We start from the raw sequence: 11,168 nt of genomic DNA, 5'->3' as shown, positions 1-11,168 counted from the left end.
TTTGGATTAGCCTCTACTCATCATCATTTATAAATGCTTTTCTGGGCTGTGTATGTACTATACCTTTAAAGCATATTCAAAGCATGTTCTTTCCCTCAAAGTATTCTGGGCACTGTAGTTTCTACTCATAGAGTTCCAATTCCCAGCAACACATAACAAACTACAGTGCCCAGAGTTCTTTGAGGGTGTGAATGCACTTTAAATGTGTTCATTTGCTGTCATCTGCAGACCAATTGAATAGACTCTGAAGTAGGGCTGTAGCTCACTAATAAAGTACCTGCTTTGCATTCAGAAGGTCTCAGGTATCTCTAGGGAGGGCTAGGAAAAACCCCTGTCTTCAGGGCACTTCCAGACTGTCACATTTTTTGCATGGGGTTCAGTCACCCACCGGCAAATTCAGATTGTGAGATTATAGTCGATTGGGATGCCTTGTGTAACAAACCTGTTTCCCCCAAAGGCTGGACTTTTTGCAATAAAGGCAGTGCCAGGAAAATGCACTGGAAATGCATTGTGGGGTGACACCTGCTTTGATGCAACATCATCTAACATCCCCAGGAACAAATCGGAACAAACACTCATCAAATAGCCAGCATTATCTAAGTGCCCTGCAATTCAATCAGGATGAATGCTCAAGAAACAGGTGGTCTGGTAGTGCCCTAAAGCACTGGAGAATACATGCTAGTTGGTGTCAGCATTGCTGAGCAAGATGCACTAGTGGTCTGATTCGGTAGGCTCCTAGTTCAGCACATATGTTATAACAATGAAAATGCCAGATCAGCCTCCCTAAAGAGGGATTTTCCAGAGACAGGGTGCCAGCCACCACAGGGACTTCCTGTTGTCTAGCAGACAGGAGACCAGAGAACCCAGAGAAGGGAACTGCGATTGAATCTTACAGCAAAGTTTTGTTTTAAAAATGAAAAGAATAATTAAAGGAAGAGAAATCAATTGAGTAAAGGTCCTTGAGCTTCTGCACTTGGTCCTTACTCAGTTTGCTGAAGTGGTTCAGAGTGATATTGTTGTTGGTCCTCTTCTCTGTACCGTACTTCTTAAAATCTGGATACTGGAGATCATCTGGTGCTCCAATTCTCCTGAGAACATGGTCAGCATCTTCTCCCAGTGTCTCGTACTTCCCCAAAATGTCATAGTGAATGTTGCAGGGATCACAGAGCATAAACATTGGCTTCCAGTGTATGTCCAAATCCTTGGGGGCGTGTTTCAAAACAAAGTTTACAAATTCCTGGAAAGTCACTGGATCAGTGGAGTTTGGGTTTCCCCTGAACAAGGTCTTGATCCTTTTTGCCACAGAGACGTAAAAAGGCTCGAAGTGCAAGAGCTTGTCTCTGTAAGCGGAAACCAATCTCTCTAGAGGATGCCTAGTGAACATCACTTTAATGCTGCTGTTCAGAAGTTTCACTTGCTGATCAGAAGGGTAAGAACTTAACCTCCTTAAGAGATGTGTTCTGTGGATTATATCATGATCTACTTCTAAGACATCCCTGCTCAGGTTGAGTGTGAGGAGGAGAATAATTTTTTTCCAGTTGGAACAGCCCACCTTTGGCACTTCACAGTAGATAAAGTTGTGACGCTCGTCTACAAAGATCTGACTCGCAACTTGAGGGTTTGGTTTTCCTTTTGAGAAAGTATCTTTCTGGCAGATGGTGTCCAAAGAGGCTTTGCGATCTCGTTGCCTTCTCAGCCAATCTTCTTCAGGATCTACAGAAGGGAAATGTGACCTTTGACACCATGACCAGGGAGTGAAAATCAGTAACTCAAGGAGGGCCTTAAGGAGGTTAAACTGGCCTCAACCAAGGCCTTTTCAGCTTTGGCCCCAGCCTGGTGGAACGCTCTATCACAGGAGACCAGGGCCCTGAGGGACTTGATATCCTTCTGCAGGGCCTGCAAGACGGAGCTGTTCTGCCTGGCCTTCAGTCTGGGCTCAGTTTGAACCCCCCTCTATGGGACCCAGTAAGTTACCTCTGTGGCCCTTTTATCGGTTCATGTGGGACCAACATGGATAGCTGGCCCTGATGAATACTTGAGGTTCCCGACTCCTAAGGTTGTAATTCGTGGGCAGTCATTTAATTTTATCCTGATTCTAATTTTTAAGCTGTATTTTAATCAATTGTTTGGTTGTGTTTTAATGTATTTGATATCTGATGTTAGCCGCCCTGAACCCGGTCTTGGCCGGGGAAGGCGGGGTATAAATAAAAATTAAATTACTTACTTACTTACTTAATTACTATTAAGAGTTTTGATCCATTTTCAACATTGTTATCCTGCCATTCTATAGGAAAATTTAAACCATGTAATAGAAAATCAGAACAACAAAACTAACCATCCAATATTCTGCTGTTTAAATATCTGGCAATCCTCACTCTTACCTCTTATTTCTGTCTGCCAACTATAGAGCGTCTGAAGAAGAAAAGCGCCAAGCAGACTACTGAGGAAGAGAATGAACAACTTTTCAAGCAGGTTCTTCATAATGTTTTCCCAACAAGCCAAAGGCTGTAGCTTTTATGATGAACTCTAGGCAAACATAAATAGCAAACATTGTTACCGTTCGTTGAACCAAGAAATTAGCAACTGGTATAAAACACTTGCATTTTCCTGCATTAACCAAAGTCTGTCCCTAAGAGATACTGCTGTATCTTTAGAGCAGGCATCCCCAAACTCAGCCCTTCAGATGTTTTGGGACTACAATTCCCATCATCCCTGACCACTGGTCCTGTTAGCTTGGGAATTGTAGTCCCGAAACATCTGGAGGGCCAAGTTTGGGGATGCCTGCTTTAGAGGGTCTAGGCTGCGAAGGATACAGCCAATGAGTCTGCTTCAGCTTTGGGTCCTCACATGTTGTTGGACTACAATTCCCATCATCCTTGACCATTGGCTAAGCTGCCTTATGACCGAACCATAGAATCAGTCATTTGGAAGGGACTCCAAGGATCATCTAGTGCAACTCCCTGTAATTTGGGAATCTTTTTTGCTCAACATGAGGCTCGAACGCATGAACTCAGTTCATGGCAGATAGCTCTGTCGACTCGAACTATCCCAGCCAGACCTGGCAGGGAATGATGGGAGTTTTTGTGCAATATCTGGGAATGCAAGGTTGACAAACACTGGTTTACAGCTTACTTCTTTACAGGAGATCCATAGGAAGATTCAGCCATCCCTGAGGGCCACTCCCATGCCCATATCAAAAGAGAATTTTGGTTGGAAATTTGCAAGTTATATTTGCCCCAAGCAGCCAAGCTTCTCTGTTATCTTACCTTCCTAGGCAAAACATAACCCTTTGGAGCCAAACCACATGAAATGGTGATAGAACTTTCCTCTCTGGCCACAGGGGGTGAGGCCAATCTGTGCATTCTTATTTCCCCCTTCATGCATTTGGGACCTTGAAGAAATGCTCCCTTCTCCAGGTAACATGGATGACCACAACGTTGATAGGGTTCTGCCACTAGGTGTAAAACTTGTTTTCTCTAGGAGCTTATCCACACTTGCATTTGCCTCACTGCTTTCCTCTGGGGAAACCTGCTGAATTGGAACAAATGGCAATTGGGTTTCCATGGATTGCCATTTGTTCCAATTTAGTACTAAAGAGCAGACTTTATGGGGGGGGCAGCAACGGGGCAAAGGTAAAACTGATAAACTACGGAACCAGGGAAGGGAGTAGGGGGAAGTCAACTCTACTTTTTTCTATGTTTGAATATGTATTGTTGCTTTTATTTTTTGTAGTTTTTGGGAAATTAATAAAATAATATTTAAAAAAGAGATCGTGTTAATGATATTGCTGAAATAAGCATTATCTCAGCCAGAAATTAATTAATCCTGAATTAATATAAGAACTTGTAGTGAGACATAGCAGGGCTGGAACATTAATGGCCTGAGACAGTGCTTTTTCTGGGGGTACACATGCCCCTAAACATTTTGTGAATCTTTGTACTTTTGTCCATTTACTGTATTTATTTTTCTTGATTTGAACTATAAAATGGTGAATTTCTGGAATCAAAATGAGAATACCCCTAAACATGATTTTAGGAAGAGGGGGGGAAGTGGTGGCCTGATACTATGCATGTTTACTTGGAAGTAGGTATGCACCACCAATCCTGCATTGTCAGTGATTACATAGGAGTGCTATGGTAGTGCAGGTAGGAAAACATTGACCTGAGTCCTTGTCTTTTGCTATTTCTTGACTGTTCCTGTGTCACTTCTAGAGCACTATTTCCAAGAGTATCCTGTAGGCTACACAGAATATATTCAAATATTTTCTAATTTACACCAATTAAGCATCTTCATTACCGGTAATTCAGTGAGTCATCTTAACCCTGTGCATTGAAACAGATCAAGAACTCTTTATAAAAAGAGGTACTGTATTTTTGGCTCTATAAGACGCACGAGACCACAAGACGCACCTAGTTTTTGGAGGAGGAAAACAAGAAAAAAAGTATTCTGAATCTCAGAAGCCAGAACAGCAAGAGGGATCGCTGCGCAGTGAAAGCAGCAATCCCTCTTGCTGTTCTGGCTTCTGGGATAGCTGCCTGCATTCGCTCCATAAGACACACACACATTTCCCCTTACTTTTTAGGAGGGAAAAAGTGAGTCTTATAGAGCAAAAAATATGGTAACTTTACAGCTGCTATCCTGCAATATCTCCTTACAATAGCCACATTATATTACATGCAATGTTTTTAATGTGCAACAAATGTGAAAAGAGTTTGTAAGAAGTGTATATAAATCAAAAGCGCTAAATTTGGTTGCCTGGAATACAGGCTATAACACATAAGACAGTTCCAGGTCCCTGCCTGTCTCTGTCTCCATCTCCACCACTACTCACCTTGCTCAGTTAGGGAACAAGTTCCTTCTTTTCATCAGATCCTCCAGTCAGCTTTCTGCAACATCAGTCAAACAGGCACCAAGGTCTCAGAGGGTTTCTTTTGTTTCATTCACAAACTCAGATCCCAGTGGATTAAGCTGAGCTAGGAGCTTTCCTACAGAGTTCCAGCTCACTTGGGGACAAGTTGCCACAGGCTCTTCCAATACGATACAGAGCAATACATTAAATTTATTGCATGCTGTTGTTCTGTGCTTCTTGGCTAGGACGTTCCTTCCTACAAAAGGAGGGCCACTTGAAAATGCAGCACTGTCTGCAATGTTTTTCTGTCTCTCTCTCATATCCACACCCAGTGTAATGACCTGAAGCCCCACCTCTTGCTGAATTCTCGAGTTTGTAGGCCTTCAGTGCTACCCTCTGACAGGTTCATATTTACACAAGAGCTGTGTCGCAGGTGATGGAACTTGAGGTGTGGAAGTCTTTAAAAAAAAAAAACCGACAACAACCATCAGCACCTCTTGCTACAAAGAAAAACAGCAACCAAGTCCCAAGCAACAGAAGCAACGGAAAGAAGTAGCACACAGTAAAGGGTAATTCGATATATTCTTGCATTGCCCAGCCACAAAGGTAATATTCAGGCTACCTTAGGAGGAGCAAACAAACCCCTCAGCATGCAATAGCCCAAAAGAATTAATATACAGTGGTACCTCGGGTTACATAAGCTTCAGGTTACAGGCTCCGCTAACCCAGAAATAGTACCTTGGCTTAAGAACTTTGCTTCAGGATGAGAACACTAATCATGCTCCAGCGGCGCGGCAGCAGCAGGAGGCCCCATTAGCAAAAGTGGAGCTTCAGGTTAAGAACAGTTTCAGGTTAAGAACGGATCTCCGGAACGAATTAAGTACTTAACCTGAGGTACCACTGTAGTCAGCATTTGGTTACTGCAATCATGACTGGAGAAGAAGGTACTGAAAAGCCTGCAGCATGGACCTATGACACACCTGAGGTCCAACACAGAAGATCCACAGCTCAGGCCCCTCTGGGCCACCCTCAAACAATGCCCTCTGACAAGGAGGAGACAGAGTGTAAAGTTAATGCATAGACTGCAGAGTGAATATCCACGTGGATATTTGTCTAATCCTCTTGTAAAGCCATCTAGCCGCCCATAGTGGCTGGGGCAATCATCATCTAGGTTGGTTATCATCACTGCCTCCTGTGGAAGCAAATTCAATAGTTCAACTATGCATGAAAAAGGACTTTCTTTTATCCATTCTGATGACATTCAACTTCATTGGATGTCCACAAGTTCCAACAGGGGAGATTCCTTTGGTCAGGGCACAGCCTGACTCCCTCCTCTGGCAACCTGCACAGAATCTTGCTTAATCAGTTGCCATTAATTTGATTTTAATTGATTTTTATAATGAACTATTTTTAGAATGTGCGATTATCTGATTGTTTGATTGTTGTTAGCCGCCCTGAGCCCGGCTTCGGCTGGGGAGGGCGGGATATAAATAAAATTTATTATTATTATTATTATTTCTCTATGCCATAAATAGTTTTATAAACTTGCATCATTCACTTCTTACTCACTTTGCCAGAACTCACTGGAACTCTCAGGTGGGGGCCATTGCCATTCTAAGAGAACAAGGGAGGTGCTTACAGTGAGTTCCAGAACCCTCCCCCCCCCCTAGAAAAATAGCACTGCCCTTTTCTGGATCTTTTCCAACTGTACAATATCTTTTTTTAGGTGAGGCAACCAGAACTGTACCTAATATTTGAAATGGGGTTGCACCATAGATTTGTATAATGCTATTATGATATTGGCAGTTTTCAGTTTCCTTCATTATGGAATTCCCCCCTTTTTTTTATAGCTGCCACACAATGGGTCAACATCTTCATCAAGCTATCTACTATAACCCCAAGCAGGGCCGGACTTTGGTCTTTCAAATTTCAACAGTGCCCTGTCCAAGGCCAATTTTTTTGCCCCCCTGCCACTTGCCTTCTGTTCCGCTCAATTCAGTATGTCATAGTTGCAACGCCTTGCGGAACTCCCTTGGCTTAGAATCCAGTGCAGCGGAAACCGGTTGCACGGCCCTAAATCTGCCTTTGACCCCAAGGTCTCATTCCTGGTCAGTTACCACCAGTTCAGACCCCACAAGCATATATGTGAAATAAAAATATTTTTTTGCCCTGATGTGCATCTCTTTATATTTGTTTACACTAAATAACATTTGTCATTTTACCACTCATTCACTCATCTTGGAGAGATCTTTCTGGAGAGTTGCACAGGTTGTTGTTTGTTTTTTTAACAACCCTGAACAATTTAGTATCATCATCAATTAATCATCAGTATCATCTTGGGTTGCTGGGAGGTTCCCCCCCCCCCAATGCAAATTGCAAACAGGCCCCAGCCCCAACTTGCACTGGAACTGCAGGATGGGAGGTAAGGGTTAAAGTCCTCCTAGGCCCATTCCAAGGTCCAAATCTGGATCAGGCCCCACACACTGCAAATTAGGAAAGAAAAAGTTTGCACTCAAGTCTCTCATGTAGTTTGGTTCTGATATATTTTCACTTCTGCTCACAAAGCTTCCATATTGGGCTGTCAGTCTTTCCAGCTATGGAACGTACCTTGCAGATATTGTGTGAACTTAGTCCTGCATGGAGAGGTGTGAAAGCAGCTATTTTGAGTATTTCCTGCCCAAGTTCTTCAGTCAGACGCATAGGGTGTCCTCCCTAACTGATCACGCCTTTAGCATGTTCTTTACGTTTCCTGAATTTCCCATGACTCAGTCTCACTGTTCTTTTGGGACTAGATGGGAACATTAGTTTGAGTAGCTTGAATGGAGGAGGAAATCTTAATGATGAAAGGTGATCCTATGCAGTGATTTTTTTTTTTCTATAAAAAATGTTTAGGGGTACTCTCATTTTGACTCAAGAAGATCACCATTTTATAGTTCAAATCAGGGGAAATAAATATAGTAAATGGACAATGGTACAAAGAATATGCATTGCTCATATTGAAATACTGCCCCTCAATGAGGCCAAACTTTCATCAGCTTTCATCACCACACATCCACATTCCACACTGCTTCACACATTAAACGCTCGCTTCTGTCTGATACTTGGGAAATACTGCGACAGGAAATGAGGCCGCCATCAGGCGTAGCAATGGAACTGACGACTCACCATGCTAGAAAAGAAAATAAATTTTAAATTTTTTTTAGTTTCTCCTCCCATTAGATTCACAAAATGTTTAGGGGTATGTGTACCCCTGCGCCCCCACCCCGAAAAAAGCACTGACCAAACAGGCAATGTTGACACATTTTGCAAACAGTGATGTACACAAAATGTTCAAAACTTGGATTAACAGCATTTATCAAGCACCTTATCTCAGAATCAATGGGTCTTTATCACCAGAATCTGAAATACAAAGGGGCACTAGACAAGGGTGCCCTCTGTCTCTTTACTTAAATTCAAAATGGAACCATTCTTAGCTACAGTAAGAAACTGTTATGTACTGAAGTTCTCACCCTGGGCCAGCAGGGGGATACTGTAGATAGTTATGCAAATGAAGGATCGAAAGTGACGTTCAGTGATTGGATAGTTTTAGAAAGTTGTTACAGTAACAAGGTACTGGAGCTCTATATAAGCAGGCTGGCTGAGGCCTTCAGTTCAGTTCAGTTCTGGCATCTGAATAAAGAAGAGCTGTTTGAAGAATCGCTGTGTCGTCTGATATGGTCACCCACAACTTAACAGAAACCACAATACAATAAAAGGTTTCAAGATGGGCCCCAGAAATTAAAGTTTGTGGAGATACAAATAATGTTGCATTATTTGATGTGGGACCGAGGGGAAATGTAAAAGAATTTTTGAGGCTGAATTAGGATTTACATACCATGACAGGATACTGAATTAATGCAGGCAAATCAGAGTTATTAAATTTTTCAATGCCACAATGGAACAGAGTACCTAAAGTGTTGTATTGCCCCTTATATATTCAGCCAATCACTTCAGGAGAGATCTGTGGCAGATCCCATCTCATCAGGAAACTGGCTCCGCATTGGACTGTTGGATCATCTCTCTCTGTGTGTGAGAATCATTTGTTCCAGAAACAGAGAAGTAGTTTCAAGAAGCAGCAGAAGGCTGAGATTGTTTTGCCTATGCAATGATGTTTTATGTGGGAACTGTTCTTTGGACATGCACAGTGTGACAGGAAGTACTGATAACAACAGTTCTATGTAACTTGTGAGTCTCTTGCTTGTGTCTTGTGGTGAGAGAAGCAGAGAGTCTTAGACTGTTGTTGGACTCTAAGCATGCCTTGACCATGGCAGTGGTGAATGTCTGTATATATTTGCTACCAATATGCTTTTATGCCTATTCTACACTTGACTGAATCTTTATGGCATCCATGAGTGTTTATTGCTATTTCCAGCACTCCTTCCAGTGTGGAGAAGGTGTGTGCAGCTTCCCATTGGCTGCAGAAGCTTCCTGCAGCCAATGGGAAGCTGGCCAGTGTCACAGAAGGTGGTTCCTGCTCTACTCCGCAGTGGTTTAGCGCGGTGCACAGGAGCCAACCGAGTGGGCTGCAGAGGTCCCCGAGCTGGCAGAGGGGTCCATGGGCCAGTTAAACGGCCTTAGGTTGCCGCCCCCTGGTGTGGATCTTCACCCCGAAGATGCTTCCAAGGAAGGAGCTGCGTTGAGATGTAACTCTACCGAGTATGGATACTGGCACAACACGCACAGCAAAAGTGATGCTGGACCCAATCCTTCTAAATCATCCATCGGAGGCTGATCGCTTGATCCAACACTAACCAGGGTTCAGCGTGATGGCACTTACAGGGCGACTTCCAGATAGGCATCAGACCCATGCCATCTCTATTATCTTTCCGGCACCTATTGGTGCCAGAAGTCTATATTGGACTTGAAATGTTTTTTATATATATTTTTACCACCATATCACTTTAGGATGTTCTATGGGAAGTGATTGAAATAAACAATAATACAGTGGTACCTCGGGTTACATATGCTTCAGGTTACATACACTTCAGGTTACAGACTCCGCTAACTCAGAAATATTACCTCGGGTTAAGAACTTTGCTTCAGGATGAGAACACTAATCATGCTCCAGCGGCGCGGCAGCAGCAGGAGGCCCCATTAGCTAAAGTGGTGCTTCAGGTTAAGAACAGTTTCAGGTTAAGAACAGACCTCTGGAACGAATTAACCTAAGGTACCACTGTAAAGGAAAGCCACATGAATAGCAGATCCACTCCCTCACAACAAATCTCTGGAAAAAAAGGGCATCTTGTCCCCACGGCTTTAGTTTCAATGTCTCTCTCTCCTCCCCGCAGCTTGTACTGCTGCTTCTTCTCCTCCTTCCCCCCCCCCCCTTCCCTCACACACAGAGAGACTTGTTCACCAGCACCCACCCCTTAGCTTGGGAGGGAAAGGGTGCCTCTCCTTTCCCCAAGCTCCACTGAGGTGTTCTTCCCAAGCCTTCCAGAGAGACCACTGCATTAATATAAAATCTTCTGCCAATTAGTTCTCATAAAATAATCACTCCTTGGACATCCTGGACCATTAAGAAATATGTTCTTTTGTTGATTCCCAGACTGGGACCAGGCCTTGCTTTAAGCTGAACCCATGGTAATAGTACCATCCACAGTAGTCTCATAACTGTAATCTCACAACAGTAGAAAACATGCATATCCCTTACATTTTTTTTCTTCTCACTGGATCCTCCACGAGTCCCAAGCAGCACCGTTAATCTCGCCAGTTGTTTTATGGCTTCAGGAGAACTTTGCATGCTTCCAGTACTACAACTGCACTGAAACCAAGGTCCATGGGTGTGTACAAACGTACATAAAAAACAGGATTTGAGGTTATTATTCCTCCTGCTAACAAAGCCCAGCTTCTTCCAGTTTCTGACTCACATACTTCCCAACAATTCCACCACAGATTCAGTCACCATTTTACTTCCCATTCAGGTTTCAAGGTGGGCTTTCTGCATTTTTAAAATAAAAGTGCTTCTTGTATATCTGAGCAACGGAAAACTCATCTGAGGCTCATTTTTGAAAACGTACAAAACTACCAGAATTGTGGAGGGATTGATTATGCCAGAAAGCAGCTGCCCATCTGAGCTGTGCATAACTGACTCTTGCTGTAAACCGGCACATCTTGTTTTCCCCAGCCTCATTTGTAGAGAGGAAACTAATACCTAGAGAAAATATTTATTTCTAGACACCTGAGAAAAATACTTCTTCAATGGCCAACTTAATCCTTTGATTTGCTTACAAATGTTATTACATCTCAAACGAGAAGGGGAAATCCCCACCCCACCCAA

General features: G+C 43.1%; 1 protein-coding gene across 1 annotated transcript; it reads right to left on the bottom strand.

Annotated features, from left to right (window-relative positions):
• Positions 1–679: 679 nt before the first annotated feature.
• LOC307226659 (carbohydrate sulfotransferase 8-like) lies at positions 680–2,481 on the bottom strand (the record flags this gene model as incomplete). The annotated part of the gene is made up of 3 exons (XM_079995513.1): positions 680–1,733; positions 2,233–2,284; positions 2,382–2,481. 3 exons carry the CDS (start codon positions 2,479–2,481, stop codon positions 908–910), a joined length of 978 nt encoding a protein of 325 aa, XP_079851639.1. The 3' UTR covers positions 680–907.
• Positions 2,482–11,168: the final 8,687 nt, after the last annotated feature.

The sequence above is a fragment of the Podarcis cretensis genome (assembly GCF_951804945.1).
Source record: "Podarcis cretensis genome assembly, chromosome: 1".
Lineage (NCBI taxonomy): Eukaryota > Metazoa > Chordata > Lepidosauria > Squamata > Lacertidae > Podarcis > Podarcis cretensis.
This window is presented reverse-complemented; position numbering and strand designations above follow the sequence as displayed.